The 21994-nt window shown below is 40.9% G+C and overlaps 1 protein-coding gene across 8 annotated transcripts; it reads right to left on the bottom strand.

Moving 5' to 3' along the window:
- Nucleotides 1–3145: 3145 nt before the first annotated feature.
- On the bottom strand, nucleotides 3146–19864 carry gxylt2 (glucoside xylosyltransferase 2). 8 transcript variants are annotated; one of them, XM_021569814.3, is made up of 7 exons: nucleotides 19421–19864; nucleotides 15283–15487; nucleotides 13745–13876; nucleotides 10866–11117; nucleotides 10336–10459; nucleotides 5266–5438; nucleotides 3146–4982 (listed from the first exon to the last, which is right to left on the bottom strand). In XM_021569814.3, the coding sequence occupies exons 1-7, from the start codon at nucleotides 19684–19686 to the stop codon at nucleotides 4803–4805; spliced, it is 1332 nt and encodes a 443-aa protein (XP_021425489.2). In that variant the 5' UTR covers nucleotides 19687–19864; the 3' UTR covers nucleotides 3146–4802. The 8 variants fall into 8 exon arrangements, with proteins under 8 accessions (XP_021425489.2, XP_021425488.2, XP_021425487.2 ...); XM_021569813.3 differs by having other exon boundaries at nucleotides 13745–13888; nucleotides 15283–15484; nucleotides 19421–19854; XM_021569812.3 differs by having other exon boundaries at nucleotides 13745–13888; nucleotides 19421–19838.
- Between the last annotated feature and the right edge of the window lie 2130 nt (nucleotides 19865–21994).

Here is a 21994-nt window from a genome sequence, read left to right as displayed (position 1 = left end):
TGTGGAATGTTGTTCCAATCCTCTTCAATGGCTGTGCGAAGTTGCTGGATATTGACGGGAACTGGAACATGCTGTTAGACACGTCGATCCAGAACATCCCAAACATGCTCGATGCTCAATGGGTGGCATGTCTGGTGAGGATGCAGGCCATGGAAGAACTGGGACATTTTCCGCTTCTAGGAATTGTTTTTACTTCACTACATTTCTCAAGAAAATAATACACTTTTTATTCCATACATTTTCCCTGACACCCAAAAGTACTCATTACATTTTGACAGGAAAATGGTCCAATTCACACACTTATCAAGAGATCATCCCTACTGCCTCTGATCTGGCGGACTGACTAAACACAAATGCTTTGTTTGTAAATTATGTCTGAGTGTACATACATAGACTGTATGTCAATAAAAATGTAAATAAAATTGTGCCGTCTGATTTGCTTAATATAAGGAATTTGAAATGGTTTATACTTTTACTTTTGATACTTAAGTATATTTAAAACCAAATACTATTAATGAAGATCCACAAGGTCTGCCATGAGAGGTGACTGTATAGTTCCCCTAAGGAAAAGCACCTTTAGTAAATCTGCATTCTCTGTGAGAGCTTCCCATGTCTGGAATACACTGCCATCAGACACACATAACTGCACCACATATCACACTTTCACAAAATGTTTGAAGACATGGCTAAAGGTCAATCAGATTTGTGAACATGGTCCCTAGCTGTGTGTTGCCGCTTTCCATGTTGTCTGTTGTCTGTAGCTTGTGAGGTGTGGAAACACTTTGTTGCTTTTATGAATTTTGTCTTGCTGCTTTTTGTTTTATGTTGCTCTGTCTGTATGCTACGTCTTGCTTGTCCTATGTTGCTCTGTCTGTATGCTATGTCTTGCTTGTCCTATGTTGCTTTGTCTTGCTTGTTCTATGCTGCTATTGTCTATATTGTAATTGTTTTTAATAACCTGCCCAGGGACTGCGGTTGAAAATTAGCCGGCTGGCTAAAACCTGGCACTTTTACTGAAACGTTGATTAATGTGCACTGTCCCTGTAAAAATAAAAAATAAACTCAACTCAACTCAAGTAGTATTTTACTGGGTGACTTTCACTTGAGTCATTTTCTGTCTTCACTGACATTTTCAACCTCTCCCTGTCCGAGTCTGTGATACCAACATGTTTTGAGCAGACCACCATAGTCCCTGTGCCCAAGAACACTAAGGTAACCTGCCTAAATGACTACTGACCCGTAGCACTCACGTCTGTAGCAATGAAGTGCTTTGAAAGGCTTGTCATGGCACACATCAACACCATTATCCCAGAAACCCTAGACCGACTCTAATTTGCATACCTCCCCAACAGATCCACAGATGATGCACTAAAAAATGTCAAAGACTCCAGCCACCCTAGTCATAGAATGTTCTCTCTGCTAACCGCACGGCAAGCAGTACCGGAGCGCCAAGTATGTTTCTAAGAGGCTTCTAAACAGCTTCTACCCCCAAGCCATAAGACTCCTGAACATCTAATAAAATGGTTACCCAGACTATTTGCATTGGTCCACCCCCCCTCCCCCCTCTTTTACACCGATGGTACTCTCTGTTGTTATCATCTATGCATAGTCACTTTAATAACTTTACCTACATGTACATATTACCTCAACTAACAGGTGCCCCCGCACATTGTCTCTGTACCTGTATAGTCTCGCTATTGTTATTTTACTGCTGCTCTTTAATTACTTGTTACTTTGATTTCTTACTCATTTTTTAAAACTGCATTGTTGGTTAGGGGCTCGTAAGTAAGCATTTCACTGTAAGGTTACTGTTGTTTTTGGCGCATGTGACTAATAAAATTAGATTCCTTGGGTATGACGCTACAAGCTTGGCACATGTGTATTTGGGTAGTTTCACCCATTATTTTCTGCAGATCCTCTCAAGCTCTGTCAGGTTGGAAGGGGAGCGTCACTCCACAGCTATTTTCAGGTCTCTCCAGAGATGTTCGATCGGGTTCAAGTCCGGGCTCTGGCCCGAAGCCACTTCTACATTGTCTTGGCTGTGTGCTTAGGGTCGTTGTGCTGTTGGAAAGTGAACCATCGCCCCAGTCTGAGGTCCTGAGCAGGTTTTCAACAAGGATCTCTCTGTACTTTGCTCCGTTCATCTTCCCCTCAAGCTTGACTAGTCTCCAAGTCCCTGCCGCTGAAAAACATCCCCACAGCATGATGCTGCCACGCCATGCTTCACCGTAGAGATGGTGCCAGGTTTCCTCGAGACGTGACGCTTGGCATTCAGGCTAAAGAGTTCAATCTTGGTTTCATCAGACCAGAGAATATTGTTTCTCATGGTTTGAGAGTCCTTTATGTGCCTTTTCGCAAACTTCAAGAGGGCCGTCATGTGTCATTTACTGAGGAGTGGCTTCCATCTGGCCACTCTACCATAAAGGCCTGATTGGTGGAGTGCTGTAGATATGGTGTTCCTTTTGGAAAGTTCTCCCATTGCCACAGAGGAACTCTGTCAGAGTAACCATCGGGTTCTTGGTCACCTCCCTGACCAAGGCCCTTCTCCCCAGATTGCTCATTTTGGCCGGGCAGCCAGTTCTAGGCAGAGTCTTGGTGGTTCCAAACTTCTTCTTTAAGAATGATGGAGGCCACCGTCTTCTTGGGGACCTTATATGCTGTAGACATTTTTTGGCACACTTCCCCAGATCTGTGCCTCAACACAATCCTGTCTCGGTGTTCTACAGACAATTCCTTCAACCTCATGACTTGTTTTTTTGCTCTGACATGCACTGTCAACTGTGGTACCTTTACGTAGACAGTTGTGTGCCTTTCCAAATCATATCCAATCAATTCAAGTTGCAGAAACATCAAAGATAATCAATGGAAACAGCATGTACCTGAGCTCAATTTCTTGTCTCATAGCAAATGACCTGAATACTTACGTAAATAAGGTATCTGTTTTTTGTATTTTTAATACATTTGCAAAAATTGTCATTATGGGATATTGAGTGTAGATTGAAGAGGAAAAACATTTAATACATTTAAAATAAGTCTGTAAAGGAAATTGGTTAAAGTAAAGGGGTCTGAATGTTGTTATCTGAATGCACTGTATTTTTATCAATACATTACAATTATACAATAGGCCTCCTAAGACAAACAGAACTGATGGCACAGTAACTTTATTCAGAAACAAAGAGTAAACAAAAAAAAGAGAAACATAAGCATGTATAAATAAAACCATCTGGAGTTTCCAGTTTAAATTATTACCGGTAAACACAGCTGACAATTGATAGGCTACACAAACATCAAACTGATGGAGTAAACTACACAAACATCACATTATAAATGCTTGCATTTAGTCTCAGAGTTCACATACTGGATCACTGATAGTATGACATTAATACACTAAGACACTTCCTCATTAAGTTGGCTGTCCTTTTCGTACACAGAACACTTAAAAGCGTTTGTAAATATACATATGGTACATTTTGTCTTGAAAATACTGTACCACTATTATCAGCGCTTTCACTTTGGAAGTTTTTTTCAGAGACAACCACACTGCTTTTTCAGATATGGATTTGCAATGCTTTGACAATTGAATAGGGGAGAAATGGTATGCACGTCCTGTCCTAATCGCACAAGCTGAACTATTACAGAAATCCAAAAGTGCATTTATCTACACATCTTCTGTACACAATATTAATGGTAATTGCTTAGTGTATGATATGTTCATACTATGTTTAATACTGCGGTTGGCATTTGGAGAACTGGACAAGTTTAATCATATTCCCTCTTGTACAGAGAGTCATTTTAGTCAGTTAGCAGACACTGTTATCCAGAGAGACTTACAGGAAACATTTGGGTTAAGTGCTTTGCTCAAGGGCACATCAAAATATTTTTTCACCTAGGCAGCTCAGGTATTCGAACCAGCGACCTTTCGGTTACTGGCCCACTGCTCTTAACCACTAGACCTCCTGTCGCTGCTATGCAAGGGATTTTGTTGATGTAACATATTCACTTTATTTTTGGACAATTGCAACATGCAACATAAACAGAAAGCTCTGCTTAAGCAAAGACCCATATTAGCTTTGCATGACATAAAATGATCATTTAGGCAGCAACCTACAGGCAGAGTGGGACCATTTCCAGAAGCCTATGGTATAGCGGCCTTACGGAAGACATTTTTGTTTCTCATTTAAGAGAAAAACACTCAAAATCATGTTGACAAAAACAACCTCTGCCATGTTTAAATTCTCACTTAATACTCCACCGGAACTTACCCTAATCATAAGGAGACATTGGACTTTTTTTAAAGGTAAAAAAAAACACGAAATCTCTCATCACATTTTCACATGTAAATCAGGTTCTGTAAAACATTTAGTGGGTGGATGATAAGGCAAGTTTACCCCAAACACAGCATCATTGACAAGCACTGTACATTGTGCCTGTCCTTCTACACCAGGGGTGTTAAACTCATTCCATGGAGGGCAAATTGTCTGCTGGTTTCTGTTTTTTCCTTTCAATTAAGACCTAGAGGGAGTTCCTTACTAAATCAGTGACCTTAATTCATCAATCAAGTACAAGGGAGGAGCGAAAACCAGCAAACACTCAGCCCACCGTGGAATGAGTTTGACACGTGTTCTACACGATCATGATCCATACCACCATCATGTCCACTAGACCAAGATCTGTTGTATTACAAACACCGTGTAATGCATACGGATTCCTTCTGGTCTGGGGACTTCTGACATTGCACATCTTCCACAGAAAGATTCCCATAGTGATGTCAGAGACAACTTCCTCTGTTCAGTTTCCTGTAATTATTTTGGTGGAGGCCTCACATGACGGACCACTTTCTTCTCGTACACGGTCCTCATGGACTTTTCCACCTGTTTGAGGAAAACCTGGGGAATCCGACCACACAGGGTGTTGACTGTGTCCAGAAACTTGGTCTGGAGGGGATAGAACAGCGACTGGAACAAGTTGTCCTCAAAGGGGTACTACGAAACATAACCATTGCATGCCTCAGAGTTAGACACCAGTAGTGGTAGCTTATCAAACCACACAGAAATCAACAGTACCATTGCTTACTGTAGGCACTGTAGAGGGGGATGCATATGAATCATATCATCTGGCTAATAAAAGGCATATCTATGGACAGCAGAGGGGGCTGATGTTGCTGCGTGACAAGGATTTCCTTATGTAAACATGTCCACACCGTTTGCTGTCCAAGGAGAAAAGGACAAAGGAAACAATAATCCACTAAAATGAATAGATTCTTACCTCGTGTATTGCATCATAAACAACTTTAAAGGCTGGTTGCTTGTCGTCGTGATACACTCCTCGGTTCCCATGGAGAATGGACACGCCTTCCTCCTCAGCTCCTTTACAGTTGCTCCCATACATGCAGTGATCAGGCCTGTAGTTCCACTGGCATGGGAAGCTGTACAGACACTCTGCAAACACACCGTTATACGTCTGTTACATCAGATTTCTGCACAATGTCCCCAAGATTGCCAGTGTATACCCTCTCTGATACCATTATTGTTACTGCCAAAGAGCATTTGGAAAAAAATAAACCTAATGACTTCAACGTGCAATGCTAATCACTCAGGACCCTTCTAAGTTTTGCTTTACTGATTTAACAATTATCAAATGACTTGCTTCACAACTACAAGGATTGTAGTCCTTTTAAACTGCATCAAATCCTGGCTTGTGAAGGGAGAACAACACCAACAGAGTATCCCCTTAAACCAGAAACATGGGTACACGTAAAAGGGAAAGATCAGTCATGTTTCCATGGCGAGGCAGATATTACACAGTGACTGGCTGCTCCCACCACATTGCCCTGTTTTTCCATTTGGGGATGCTGCTGTGGGAATGGTTATTTCCTGGACAGGTTCTAATTATGTTGTCAGACAAACAATGCTCCTGCCAAGTCTCCTTAAGGCTTGGAACACTTAATACCCATCTCGCAGACTGCACCGGTGTCAATCTGCTGCTGCAGCCACAGGCTGGTTTAGTTCCACAGCGTTGACTTAATTCAGGAGAGTTATTTCTTGAGGGATGTATTAGAGAAAACCAATACCTACACCTGCTTGAAGGAATTATATTGAATTGCGCACGAGCTGACATTCACGCTAACACCCTTTGGAATTACATTTTGGGGAAACATTCTAATTTGATACAGGCCTAAGTACAGCTATTGCTCTTGCTGTCATCATGAATGGTGGTGACATTAAATACAACTTTATTTTCCTATTTGTAGTCAACAAATGTATTCCAAATCAATGACAGCACTCTGCTACATTGAGGAAGAGCGAGGGAGGCAGAGTGTACCAGGGCCCAGTTTTCCAAAAGCGTATTAAGGCTAAGTTCATCGTTAGAACCTTCGAAGGAGGTTTCCCAAAACCACCATTATTGACGTTATTGACGTTGCACTAGAAAGCACTCGTAATTGAACGCCTGCCTCAGACTCATTAGATGCTTTTTTTGCCCTCCCGCATCACTTTCTACACAAACGATTTAAGCTAAACATACAATCACATGGTTTATCGTTTCCCTGTGACCACGGATAACTTCAGAACAAAATTGACTACAAATACAAAGTTACCGATATATTTGCAATTGATACAAACAAGCAACATATACAGTGCCTTGCGAAAGTATTCGGCCCCCTTGAACTTTGCGACCTTTTGCCACATTTCAGGCTTCAAACATAAAGATATAAAACTGTATTTTTTTGTGAAGAATCAACAACAAGTGGGACACAATCATGAAGTGGAACGACATTTATTGGATATTTCAAACTATTTTAACAAATCAAAAACTGAAAAATTGGGCGTGCAAAATTATTCAGCCCCTTTACTTTCAGTGCAGCAAACTCTCTCCAGAAGTTCAGTGAGGATCTCTGAATGATCCAATGTTGACCTAAATGACTGATGATGATAAATACAATCCACCTGTGTGTAATCAAGTCTCCGTATAAATGCACCTGCACTGTGATAGTCTCAGAGGTCCGTTAAAAGCGCAGAGAGCATCATGAAGAACAAGGAACACACCAGGCAGGTCCGAGATAGTGTTGTGAAGAAGTTTAAAGCTGGATTTGGATACAAAAATATTTCCCAAGCTTTAAACATCCCAAGGAGCACTGTGCAAGCGATAATATTGAAATGGAAGGAGTATCAGACCACTGCAAATCTACCAAGACCTGGCCGTCCCTCTATACTTTCAGCTCATCCAAGGAGAAGACTGATCAGAGATGCAGCCAAGAGGCCCATGATCACTCTGGATGAACTGCAGAGATCTACAGCTGAGGTGGGAGACTCTGTCCATAGGACAACAATCAGTCGTATATTGCACAAATCTGGCCTTTATGGAAGAGTGGCAAGAAGAAAGCCATTTCTTAAAGATATCCATAAAAAGTGTTGTTTAAAGTTTGCCACAAGCCACCTGGGAGACACACCAAACATGTGGAAGAAGGTGCTCTGGTCAGATGAAACCAAAATGGAACTTTTTGGCAACAATGCAAAACGTTATGTTTGGCGTAAAAGCAACACAGCTGAACACACCATCCCCACTGTCAAACATGGTGGTGGCAGCATCATGTTTTGGGCCTGCTTTTCTTCAGCAGGGACAGGGAAGATGGTTAAAATTGATGGGAAGATGGATGGAGCCAAATACAGGACCATTCTGGAAGAAAACCTGATGGAGTCTGCAAAAGACCTGAGACTGGGACGGAGATTTGTCTTCCAACAAGACAATGATCCAAAACATAAAGCAAAATCTACAATGGAATGGTTAAAAAATAAACATATCCAGGTGTTAGAATGGCCAAGTCAAAGTCCAGACCTGAATCCAATCGAGAATCTGTGGAAAGAACTGAAAACTGCTGTTCACAAATGCTCTCCATCCAACCTCACTGAGCTCGAGCTGTTTTGCAAGGAGGAATGGGAAAAATGTTCAGTCTCTCGATGTGCAAAACTGATAGAGACATACCCCAAGCGACTTACAGCTGTAATCGCAGCAAAAGGTGGCGCTACAAAGTATTAACTTAAGGGGGCTGAATAATTTTGCACGCCCAATTTTTCAGTTTTTGATTTGTTAAAAAAGTTTGAAATATCCAATAAATGTCGTTCCACTTCATGATTGTGTCCCACTTGTTGTTGATTCTTGACAAAAAAATACAGTTTTATATCTTTATGTTTGAAGCCTGAAATGTGGCAAAAGGTCGCAAAGTTCAAGGGGGCCGAATACTTTCGCAAGGCACTGTATTTTAATGCATATGATAAATGCATTAAAATATAAATACATTAGGGAAAGAGGCATACCTAGTCAGGTGCACAACTGAACGCATTCAACCGAAATGTGTCTTTCGCATTTAACCCTGAATCAGAGAGGTGTGGGGGCTACCTAAATCGACGTCATCGGCGCCCGGGGAACAGTTGTTGTTGGGGATTAACTGCATTGCTCAAGTGTAGAACGGCAGATTTTTAGGCATTACTGTACATACAGTTGAAGTCGGAAGTTTACATACACTTAGGTTAAAACTTAAACCACTCCACAAATATCTTGTTAACAAACTATAGTTTTGGCAAGTCGGTTAGGACATATATTTTGTGCATGACACAAGTCATTTTTCCAACAATTGTTTACAGACAGATTATATCACTTATTATTCACTGTATCACAATTCAGAAGATTACATACACTAAGTTGACTGTGCCTTTAAACAGCTTGGAAAATTACAGACAATGATGTCATGGCTTTAGAAGGTTCTGATAGGATAAGTGACATCATTTGAGTCAATTGGAGGTGTACCTGTGGATGAATTTCAAGGCCTACCTTCAAACACAGTGCCTTGTGAAGTTGCTGGAGGAAACAGGTACAAAAGTATCTATATCCACAGTAAAACGAGTCCTATATCGACATAACCTGAAAGGCCGCTCAGCAGGGAAGAAGCCACTGCTTCAAAACCGGCATTAAAAAAGTCAGACTACGGTTTACAACTGCACGAGGACAAAGATCGTACTTTTTGGAGAAAATGTCCTCTGGTCTGATGAAACAAAAATAGAACTGTTTGGCCATAATGACCATCGTTATGCTTGGAGGAAAAACGGGGAGACTTGCAAGCCAAAGAACACCATCCCAACCGTGGAGCATGGGGGTGGCAGCATCATGTTGTGGGGGTGCTTTGCTGCAGGAGGGACTGGTATACTTCACAAAATAGACAGCATCATGAGGAGGGAAAATTATGTGGATATATTGAAGCAAAATCTCAAGACATCAGTTAAAGCTTGGTCGCAAATGGGTCTCCCAAGCATACTTCCAAAGTTATAGCAAAATGGCTTAAGGACAACTAAGTCAAAGTATTGGAGTGGCCATCACAAGGCCCTGACCTCAATCCTATAGAAAATGTGTGGGCAGAACTGAAAAAGCACGTGTTAGCAAGGAGGCCTACAAACCTGACTCAGTTACACCAGCTCTGTCAGGAGGAATGGGCCAAAATTCACCCAACTTATTGTTGGAAGCTTGTGGAGGCTCCCAGAAATGTTTGACCCAAGTTAAACAATTTAAAGGCAATGCTACCAAATACTAATTGAGTGTATGTAAACTTCTGACCCACTGGGAATGTGATGAAAGAAATTAAAGCTGAAATAAATTATTCTCTCTTTTACTAGGATTAAATGTCAGTAATTGTGAAACTGAGTTGAAATGTATTTGGCTAAGGTGTATGTAAACTTCCGACATCAACTGTACATTTCATGTTCAATAAATTGAGTTCTATTTTCCTACTTGTAGGCTTCTGACTGTAATTTGTCTCATATTTTATAATGTGTGTAAAATGATGTGGCAAATCAGTGATTTAATGCATTTTTATTGGTTAAGCATTAGAATAAGCAACCTCAATGTTTGCAGCCATAGGTGGTAAAATCTCTCTCTAGGAGCTGATCCGTCGTCAGTATTGTGAAATAATTGGAACGTTAAGGTAAGATTTGAATTGAGAAAGCTGACCCGAGAGCAGTGCTGCCTTTCTTTCGATCCTATCAGTATCGACAAATGCTCCAACGACGCACTTAGCGACTGTTCTTTCTGCATGGTGTTCTGGGAAAGGCGTGTTACATCTTCGGCCACTGTAGGAAAGATGCATTGTTAAAAACACTCGTAAGCCTAAGATCCATCGCTATCGGGGAACCGGGCCAAGATTTGTAGTGGAAGAGAGAGGGAGGAAGAGTGTGCCTGAGTTGTAGTGGAAGAGAGAGGGAGGACGAGTGTACCTGAGTTGTAGTGGAAGAGAGAGGGAGGACGAGTGTACCTGAGTTGTAGTGGAAGAGAGAGGGAGGACGGGTGTACCTGAGTTGTAGTGGAAGATGATATTTAAGAGATCTTGGTCACCCCAGGTGATGTGATTCTTGTACTTCTGGTAGAGTGGGTGGAGGAGGTCCTCCCATGACAGGCCACTGGTTATCATGCTGTTCTGGAATAGGAACAAGGACTGGTTTACTCCACCGCCTTGGGAGTAGCTACACATCAAACACTACAGAAATGCCCAATAAAAAAAAAAGCCAAGAATTGCCCATGTTACAATTTCTACTGCTCTTTCTTGGTTGCAGAGAGATGCCAACTTGAGCTTGAATGTGCTGAAGCATTGCTTTAATGCGAGTGTGGCGATCGCAGAGCCTCAGTCTACTCTACTCTGAGCACTCAGATTGTTGACGCTGACTGCCAATAAGTGACACATCTGTTGCTGGTTGGGTTCAGATAGATACGATTGATTGATAAAACTAATCTCCTTGCAGCTTTCAGGTAGAAAACAGGGAAGGCATGACCAAAATACCAAACGGAGATGACCAAAAGGCTAATTGATTGATGATGTTCCTTACTTTGAACAGAGTGCTTCGTATCCTCGTGAGGTTCATCAGCATGACTCCTGAGTTGACCCCGGTGACCCCGTAGAAGGGATGGCGTGCAAAGCGGCTATACCAGCCTATCTTAGGGATCTCATGCTCTGGGGCCATAGCAGCCAGCTGGGTGGTGTTGAAGGCCTTGAGGAAACTCCACATATCATCCATGGGCCTGAGGAACAGCACATCTGTATCCACGTAGAGTAAAGAGTCTACATCCTTCAGGATCACCTGTTAGGATAATAATCAGGTTACTATCGGAATAATTCATTTCCTCTTATTCCAGTGATGGTACATAATGCACACACACTACCGTTCAAAAGTTTGGGGTCACTTAGAAATGTCCTTGTTTTCCATACATGAAATTAGTTGCAAAATGAATAGGAAATAGAGTCAAGACGTTGACAAGGTTATAAATAATGATTTTTAATTTAAATAATAATTGTGTCCTTCAAACTTAGCTTTTGTTAAAGAATCCTCAATTTTCAGCAATTACAGCCTTGCAGACCTTTCTAGCATTCTAGTTGTCAATTTGTTGAGGTAATCTGAAAAGATGTCACCCCATGCTTCCTGAAGCACCTCCCACATATTAGATTGGCTAGATGGGCACTTCTTACGTACCATACGGTCAAGCTGCTCCCACAACAGCTCAATAGGGATGAGATCCGGTGGCTGTGCTGGCCACCCCATTATAGACAGAATACCAGCAGACTGCTTCTACCCTAAATAGTTATTGTATAGATTGGAGCTGTGCTTTGGGTCATTGTCCCGTTCGGAGGAGGAAATTGGCCGCTAATTAAGCGCCGTCCACAGGGTATGACTGGCGTTGCAAATTGGAGTGATAGCCTTCCTTCTTCAAGATCCCTTTAACCCTGTACAAATCTCCCACTTTACCACCACCAAAGCACCACAGACCATCACATTGCCTCCATCATGCTTGACAGATGGTATCAAGCACTCCTCCAGCATCTTTTCTGCATCTCACAAAATGTTCTTCTTTGTGATCTGAACACATCAAACTTAGATTTTTCTGTCTATAACACCTTTTTCCCCCAATCTTCCTCTGTCCAGCGTCTGTGTTATTTTGCCCATCTTAATCTTTTCTTTTTATTGGCCAGTCTGAGATATGGCTTTTTCTTTGCAACTCTGCCTAGAAGGCCAACATCCCAGAGTCACCTCCTCACTGTTGACATTGAGACTGGTGTTTTGTGGGTACTATTTAATGAAGCTGCCAGTTGAAGACTTGGGAGGTGTCTGTTTCTAAAACTAAACACTTTAATTTACTTGTCCGGCTTGCTCAGTTGTGCCCCGGGGCCTCCCACTCCTCTTTCTATTCTGGTTAGAGCCAGTTTGCGCTGTTCTGTGAAGGGAGTAGTACGAGATCTTCAGTTTCTTGGAAATTTCTTGTGTGGAATAGCCTTTATTTCTCAGAACAGAAATATACTGATGAGTTTCAGAAGAAAGTTATTTGTTTCTGGCCATTTTGAGCCTGTAATCGAACCCACAAATGCTGATGCTCCAGATACTCAACTAGTCTAAAGGACAGTTTTATTTCTTCTTTAATCAGCACAACAGTTTTCAGTTATGCTAACATAACTGCAAAAGGGTTTTCAATTAGCCTTTTAAAATTATAAACTTGGATTAGCTAACACAACAACGTAACACAGCGTGCCATTAGAACACAGGTGATGGTTGCTGATGCCTCTGTACGCACATGTAGATACTCCATTATTTTATTTATTTTTTAAATAAAAAAAATGCAGTTTCCATCTACAATAGTCATTTACAACATTAACAATGCCTATACCTGTACTGTATTTCTTATAAATGTGATGTTATTTTAAATGGACATTTAAAAAACATTTCTTTAAAAAACAAGGACATTTCTAAGCGACCCCAAACTTTTGAACGGTAGTGTATATGGGATTTTTTATTTTACTAGGTAAGTCAGCTAAGAACAAATTCTTATTTACAATGACGGCTACACCGGCCAAACCCGGACAACGCAGGGCCAATTGTGCGCAGCCCTGTGGGACTCACAATCATGGCAGGTTGTGATACAGCCTTCAACTCCAGGGTGTCTGTAGTGACGCCTCTAGCACTGAGATGCAGTGCCTTAGACCACTGCACCACAATGGCTTGACGGAAGATTACAATCACAAAGCAATCTGTTCCTGATGAGAATCAAATAGCACTCGGCTCCTGCAAAGTACAGGGTTTGTGTTGCATCATCTGCCAATCAATAAAGTTGCAGACATGGATTGCTTACCACTTTTTACAACGGTGCAATGTGTACAAAAACAAAGCAATGTGTGCACACGGTTTGATGATTTAAAGATTGTCCATTAAAAAGTCAATGAATGGCAATGCTTTAATTAAGTTATTTAATAAAATCTCTGGGGATTGCTTGTTTGTTAAGTAACGGTCAATGGGTATGAATAAAGCCATATATTATCATACTGAGGTAACTGATTATATACCAACAAGTAAAACCCATCATAAAGTATTCATACTATTATTACCTGGGTATATCATTCTTCTGCCTGCGTAAATCAAGCTAAACATATCTAATAGAAAATGCATTGGGGTCAGGATGCAGCCCAGAGTGGCATGGTACTAAGAAAACTGATGACATGGGCAATTACCTTAACACATTTTCTAATGAATATAGCTTTATCAGTTTAAAGAATCAGTTCATATGTTTGATAGATATGATTCAAATCAAAGTTTATTGGTCGCGCACACAGATTTGCAGATGTCGCAGGTGTAGCGAAATGCCTATGTTTCTAGCTCCAACAGTGTAGTAATTATGATAAGGTACACAGAGAGAGAAGAGAGACGATGTGCTGCAGCCTTACAGGGAGAAACAGCCTCTGGGCAGCGCAGGGCTTGAACAGCTTTTTCCATTCCTCTGCATTCCCCACAGAGAACGTGATTGGGTATATACTGTACTGGAACTTGTTTGTGATAGCATGGGGCCACTGGCTCAGCTGAAAGAGAAACTACACAAAGTTACTAAACATCATAATTTGCTGTGAGAGGTAGCACAGCCATTTTTAGATGCAATCACAGGAAGTCTCATTTAATTTCCAAAGAAACAAAAGCACAACTTGAGCGCATTTTCAAAAGGTTGAGTCAAGAGGTGAAGAGGAGAGGGATCACTGAGAGACCAGATGTAAATATTCATTATTCTGACACATGATACACTCCTGAGAGTTCAAGTCTACATAAACACCTAAGGAAGTTCTCGTAAACCAATTAAGTAATGTCTTTACAGTAAGTGCAGCGGTGTCGTACATTGACCATAACGCTGCCAGTTATTGCTATGACTACGCCCAACTCCCAGTTAACCTAAACAAAAGGAGGTAGAAAATATGAATCCCATTCTGTCGAGTTACCCCCTCAAAGTCAACACTGCTGTCACACATAGAAGCCTACGATTTTCCGCTCTGTTAGACGCTCAAGCCCTCCATAATCATCAACATTATTAAACAATTTGGCCATGAGACAAAGATCAGTGTGAGGAGCAGGCAGGATTCCTGCTGACGAGGTGCACAGATCAAAGAGGTCAGAAATCTTTTTAGCTTGCTTCTAATTCCTGTTTCATCAGCACAGGCCAGATGTGAAACATTCCATCTACTGCTCACATGCTACTAACCTTTGGGTTTAACCAACTCAACTTCCTGGCTAGCATGAAGCCAATTACAAAGGGGAGGTTCTCAGATGGTAAACATACCATGACTCATAAGCACATAAAGGGTATGTAGCCCCATGCATGCACATTGTTTTCGTTTATGTAGGCCAGGGCTCTCCAATCCTGTTTATGAAGAGCTACCCTCCTATAGGTTCACTCCAACCCCAGTTTTACCTTTAACCTGATTCAGCTTATCAAGCAGATAATTATTAGAATCAGGTGTGCTAGATTAGGGTTGGAGCTAAAACCTACAGCACGGTAGCTCTCCAGGAACAGGGCTGGAGAGCCCTGAATATAGGCTACATACCTTCAGGTTTACAGCTACACAGTAGCAGAAGACATTGACTTTCGTAAAGCTTGAGTCGTGAATAAACTAACGGTGACTGAAAACTTGCATGGTAAATGCGGTGAGGCAAACGTCTGGGGGATATATGATCCGACCTTGAGATAAAAGGCCTGTAAGGCGTTAGAGGGCAAGTGAGAGGGAGATCAATTAAACATGCCAATACTCTGATCTGGCAGTGAATGTCATCTATTACTGAGCATGGAAGAACATTAAACAAGATACTATTCGTATGAAAAGCATGAGAGTCTGAAAATATTCAAATAGTCCTATATTTCATTGAGAATTACAGTGGTCCTTTTCTAGAAACATACCGTACCTAAAGCCTAGATCATGTACTTTGTTAAGGGGATACTTACCCCCTTTTCAAACTGTGAGGTCAAGGGGTCCTCTGCAAAGATGTGGAATTTGATACTCTTGATGCTGAAGAGGAGGGCTGACTTGACCATGGTGAGCGTCTCATCCAGTCGGTTCCCACAGGCCACCACGGCCAGGTGCATGACCTCCTCAGCACGGGTGCGCTTCGATGCGGGCCGACCCACTCCCATGTCACTCCTCTGTCTGCTACAGGGATACACACAGGGGCAACAAGTATGAAACTCTCCGCTTACAGAAGGCTTCTCAGGCTTGCTCATCAACTGTCAACAGAATGGCAGAGCCGTGCCGCTGCATAGCAACGCTGATACTTCTTCATGGACATGTCAACGGCCATGAGAACAGATCTGAACATTACAGGATGTGGCTTAGACACATATTCCAGACAGTACATAATCACACTGTTTCTACTGACAGACAGCTAACCAACATGTTCATATTCAAGGCCTCCTATAAGACATCCCTGTCATATGCTCAGGGTGAGCAGCACTCCCTCACCATACCCTTCTCCCTCTCCTGTAGTGTAGGTCTGTATATACCCACTGGGCTTTGTTCTCTCATGTTCAAGGCGAAGTCGTTTCTATAGCTGACATACAAATGCTCTCTGCACAGCAACAGAGACTGCCATTGAATTCAAATGGATTCAGCAGAGCAGAATAAATCACACTCTGAAAAAGAAAAATGTGTATAGCTCAATGTAGAGCTAGACCTAAATCCTTGAGTAGCATTTTATGTACACACCATATGGGATGGTTTTTATGATGCGTGTAAATGTAAACATTAGCAAACGCAAAGGGAGAATGGTCCCAAAATCCTTATTCAGAACAAAGTAGCCCTCATTTGTGTGAGGATTTTGGGAAGGAAACATACTATTCTGCCAGAGGAAAGTGCAACATCTACCCAAAAGCTTCATGTAGGCTAAGAATGTGTCTTTTAGTCTAACAGTCTGAAGGGGGAAACTGAAATTTGACAGGTGGGTCTCCAAGCGTGACACTTGGTTTTCTGCATGGCTGAGGGACAATCATGCAACACCGATTACGATGGATGGCAGAGCTCAGAGAAACCTGTCCTCTAGGCTTTGATGGCAGAGGCTCTTTCAAGAACAATTCGTGTTTATGAACATGTACTGTGTACATTATTACTAGGGGGAAAATTATACACAAAAAAATACTGAGGGATAGGCATATTGTCTTTTAACCTGCAACCTAACCATAAATGATCAGAAAATGTGTTGTTCTATGATACATACTGCATTGCGTTATAGATGGCCTGGACCAGTCAAATTAATGTTGTGAACACAGTTAGTTAGACCAAACAAAGCCCCATTATTTATTGTAAGAAGAACATGCTGCTCATGTGAGGTAATCTTACATAGTGTTAGAACTATTTTCCACCCATCTGGAAACATTTTGACAAACTCAGACTAGCTCTAAAGGGATACAAGGACTGCACTAATTATTGACAACAGAGAGTACTGTGCCTACGTGGCCTTGGACTCGCAACAATCTCTTTCAAATCATGAAGAAAGACAAAACAGCTTAGAAGAGCACAGTGACAATATAGCTTACCTTAATCAACAAGTCTATCAAACATTACTTCAACTATTTAGAAATTCCATCAGATAAGAGCCACTACTGCAATGTGCTGAAGGCTTGGATAAAACTTGTGTGAAGGGAATGCTATCAGAAGTTTTTGAAAAATCTGAAAAATGTGTCCTCCCTATGCATAATGGATTTCAAACAGAGGTGGGAGAAGCTATTGGAGGATGGGCTTATGTCTGTAATGGAACGGTATCAAACATGTAGAAACCACGTTTGACTCCATTCCATTCCAGCCATTACAATGAGCCTGTCCTCCTATAGCTCATCCCACCAGCCTCCTCTGATTTCAATAAAGTAACAGTATCTTTGAGTGAATCATCACCCCTAGCTACATGCATTCTGTTTAACAGATTTCCCAGTTACTCAACGCCAACCTCTGTCAGGAGGTACTTAAGTGAGTTAGCTACCAAAAAGAGAGCTTTTTCCACCTGATGAGGCCCACGTAAGAAGTCTCTCAAACCTTGTCAGGATGCTCGGGTAAGCAGGGAGATTTCAAAGCCCTGCAGAAAGAGAGAGAGCAGTCTCCAGTCATCCAAGATGACATTTTTATAGCTTTACATAATGTCAGAGCAACGGAATACCTTGTTGGCCTCGGGGGACACTTTTACAGTATTCCAGATGATGGGGCAAGGAATTTGTTTAAAAGGGCTTATTAAATCAGATGTAACCATTGGGAGGAAAGTTTTTTTTTTATGGGGACAGTATCATGCATGACCTTTCCTTACACACTGTGTGAGACAGACTGAAAAATACATGCTACATTGAGCCTGGATGTGAAACATCCAACAGCAGTGGAATATATTGACCAAAAATAAGTGTTATTACAGTGTAATTGTCTACAACAAGATATTATGACTGTAGAATTTAGTGTGAGCTGGGACAGCTGATGGTATCTGTTCGGGAAGCAGCTCTTCTCCCTACTTTTATCCACAGGAAGCATAGTGATACATCAAGAGGAAATGGTTTGATAAGGAAAGATGGGCATGTTTGTCTATTTAAAGGTGTGTAAGAGGAAGTCAGTTGCGTTTGAAGTGATGAAGATGGGAAAATTACACGAACAAAATAGGAAAGAGTAACCAAGACAACATAATAGCTTATATTTTATGGTAATTCTATGCCTCCCTTTCAGCCCTCCCCCTCACCAGAACCAATGGTAAAGTGCCTGAAGCAGTGTTTTTTTTATTTTTTTATCAGAGCACTTACTGCTTTGTTTGCTAAACCTGCTTTGGTTATTTTCCCCCATCCCCATTGGCCTCCACCCCATTTCTCTTATCAGTAGAGAGCACATGCGTGTGGGTGTGGTCTCTGCCAGGACACTATGGTCCAGACTGAATGCTTTATAAATGCTTCCAACCAGATCACTGATCAAACAGGACATTGTAGGTGAAAGCAAAATTTACAACAGAAAGCATTGCCTTTAGAACATTTCCTTTAGAATATCAAATCTGGGCTATTATCATATCAGTGACAGCCATGACAGAGGGAATGGAAGGATGTTATGTTTTGGGAAAGAATTTGAGCAGGGCCCAAAATAGTATAATAGGAGACATAACAAAAAACAAGTCCACACCTGGACAGAAATAGTGAATGATGACAAACCATTGTCTAGCTACTGTCTGCAAGGCACAGGAAAGAGGGGATGATGGCCATCAGTTGAGGTCATCTATATTGGTCTACTTGGGCTTGTCTACTTTGAAGGGACATGGCATCACACATCATATTATACACATTGACAAGTTCAGCCTCTTGACTTGAAGATGGAGAGTTCTAAATTATATGTAAAATGTATGCTCCTCAATCCCCAATAGTGTAATGACTGGGTCTCCTTGGACTAATGTATATTCCATCATCTTAAACTCTCTCAAGGTGACCTTTAAACCTGTTAACCACAGGACTTTAAAAAATGGATAGACCCCAGAAACCATGGGGTACAAAGGTCAGATTCGAGGTCAAACTATCAAATTGATTCCGTTGTTTACAAAGCTACACAATTAGAATATTTGTACAACCCCAAGACACTTCTTTGAGCTGATGTTGGAATTAAATATGCACACAACTTACTGAATAGGTGATACCTTTGCAATAAATGTCATACATCCATCGGTCATTTAGAACAATACATGTGATATTAAAAATAGGATTTGAATGACAAAAGCCAGTTTGGTCCTCTCATGACTGACCAAGCCATTGTTTGGTGCCAACGTCCTTGAACATAATTGAGCCTATGTATATTTTCGATGGGGGGGGGGGGGGGCACGTCTTCCTGAATGAATAAAGAGAGAAGGACGGGATACGTGTGGACTCATTCCATTACTTCCACAGGGAATAAAACCCATCTATCTCTGTAAGCAGATAGTCATGCAATCCGTTAAAAGGTGAAAAAAAATCCCCGTCTAACCTTTGAGACATCTTGCGTCTTTAAATGTGCTCCAAAACGTTGATGAAAAAATATGCGTGGAGAAGAAAAAAACATGAATCACATCAACATTAGCAGGCGAGTAATGGTGCGATAATTCCTTACCTCTTTGCGATCACATTGCCTCTACTGGATACTTTCGATACTTTTCGGTACGTGAGTGGTTGTTTGTGTGGAATGTGAAGTTCATCGAGAGTTTTTTTTGTTAACTTTGATGCAACATTGTTTCGAAGCCCCGAGAACTTCGGAAAATAGTTATCCTCCTCAACTTCTTTCAAAGGCGGATCGTCTGCAGCATTTCCCACAAAAAAGTACAAAAGTAAAAAAACTCCAAAACAGACAGCGATCACAATTTTACAATGAATTCTCATCGTGGAAAACTGTTCTGATGATTTGGAGGAGCACAATATTCCTCTTTCATGTCTGTGAATATGCAATAACAGCTAGAGTTGACATTCTGTTACTACTCCGTTGCATTGCGCCGGAGATGACCCAGAGCGAAGAGGAGGAGCTTTCCACGTCCATGACCATCACTCAGTGGGAGTTTCTATATTCTCTTACCGTAATCTTTAGAAGAGAAGTGCGAGTATTTTGTTTGACATCACAACGAGAACTCATCCATCACAATGCATCAGTAGCTATGTTTACATTAAAGCTGCAAAATGCAGAAATCGCTCCGCCATTTCCTGGTTGCTAAAAGTGTAATAGTTCGTCTAATCTAAGTTTATTTGACAAAACAAGCAATGTTTAGTGTAGAGAATCATTGTACCATCTAAACCGTGGTGAAGTATGTTTGAAATACCATATTGTATTTTCAGCTGTTTGAAGCTGGTGTACAAAACCGAAAGTAAAAGATACACAAACGAAACTTAAGAACGGGAAGCATAGAAATAGAGCACATAAAACAGATCTACAACTTCTTAGACTTGCTGTCAATGAGAATGACAGATCTATGTGAATTTGGTCAGGTTGCCCAAAAAGTGACATATTGCAGCTTTTACTTGTCCAGTGATTTTTTTGCCTGCTAGGGTGCTGGACGTAATCATGTCACACCTAAATAAACATTTTAAATCTAAAAAACCTAGTGTAGAATAAAAATGTAGTGGTTGAAGTGTTACTCAATATACACAAGTTTTGTAGTGTTCAGTAGGAAAACAGTAGTGTTTCCAGTTGTAATCAGGTAGAGATTTTTACCACTTGATGTTGGCAGTAAATATGGTACTTGGTACTCCAGTGTATATTTGGCCTTGTGTTTTAGGTAATTGTCCTGCTGAAATGTGAATTTGTCTCCCAGTGTCTGGTGGAAAGCAGACTAAAACAGGTTTGCCTCTAGGCTTTGGCCTATGCTTAACACTATTCCATTTATTTCTATCCCAAAAAACTCCCTAGTCCTTGCTGATGACAAGCATACCCATAACATGATGCAGCCACCACCATGCTTGAAAATATGTAGAGTGGTACTCAGTGATGTGTTGGATTTTCCCCAAACACAATGCTTTGTATTCAGGACATTAAGTTAATTTCCTTGACTCATTTTTTGCAGTTTTACTTTTGTGCCTTATTACAAACAGGATGCATGTTTTGGAATATTTGTATTCTGTGCAGGCTTCCTTCTTTTCGCTGTCATTTAGGTTAGTATTGTGGAATAACTACAATATTGTTGATCCATCCTCAGTTTTCTCCTATCACAGGTATTAAACTCTGTAACTGTTTGTAAAAAAAAATATATGTTTTGTATACATACAAACAACATCTTACAGATTCACACAAACAATGACTATATCTCATCTGCCCAGACCCGCAAGCTCACACCTCCATCCCTATTGCCTTTATTATTGTTTGCCACTTGGCCATAAATTGTACCAATTTGTTTTAATTTGGTCGCCCATGCTCTTTCAATATTTAAATAATAAATTATTAGATTTTTCCATTGCGTTCATGATGGTGGATTGATTTCCAAGTTTTTAGTATTTGTTTTTTCAAGATGAGTGAATCGTCCAGCCCACTACACCCCAACATGCCATGTCTTGAAATATACAAACAGACAGATTAAAAGTAAGTTTATATCATAGTACTTCTGACAGACAACTTTCTAGCTCCACCCAAAATATTTGGACTTCATAGCATTCCCAGAAAGCATAGATTATTGAGTCATAAGTTTTACACCTAATGCATGACTGCTGTAAACTCTAATTGTTTTAAAGTCACCATTGGCCTCATGGCATTTGAGTTAGGAAGGATGCCTGTATCTTTGTAATGACTGGGTGTATTGATACACCATCCAAAGTGTAATTAATAACATCACCATGCTCAAAGAGATATTCAATGTCTGTTTTTTTATAAACCCATCTACCAATAGGTGACATTTTTGCAAGGCATTGGAAAACATCCCTGGTTTTTGTGGTTCAGTTTCTGTTTGAAATTCACTGCTGGACTGAAGGACCTTCCAGATAATTATATGTGTGAGGTACAGAGATGACATAGCCATAAAAAAAACAATGTTAAACACTATTATAGCACACAGAGTGAGTCCATTCAATTTCTGACTGATAAGCAAATATTTACTGCTGAACTTATTTAGGCTTGCCATAACAAGGGGGTTGAATACTTATTGGCTCAAGATAAATCATTTGATTTTATTAATTTGTAAACATTTCTCTAAACATAATTCCACTGGAA

This window comes from Oncorhynchus mykiss, chromosome 17 (assembly GCF_057628025.1).
Source record: "Oncorhynchus mykiss isolate SJ-2025 chromosome 17, ASM5762802v1, whole genome shotgun sequence".
In the NCBI taxonomy this organism is placed as follows: domain Eukaryota; kingdom Metazoa; phylum Chordata; class Actinopteri; order Salmoniformes; family Salmonidae; genus Oncorhynchus; species Oncorhynchus mykiss.
This window is presented reverse-complemented; position numbering and strand designations above follow the sequence as displayed.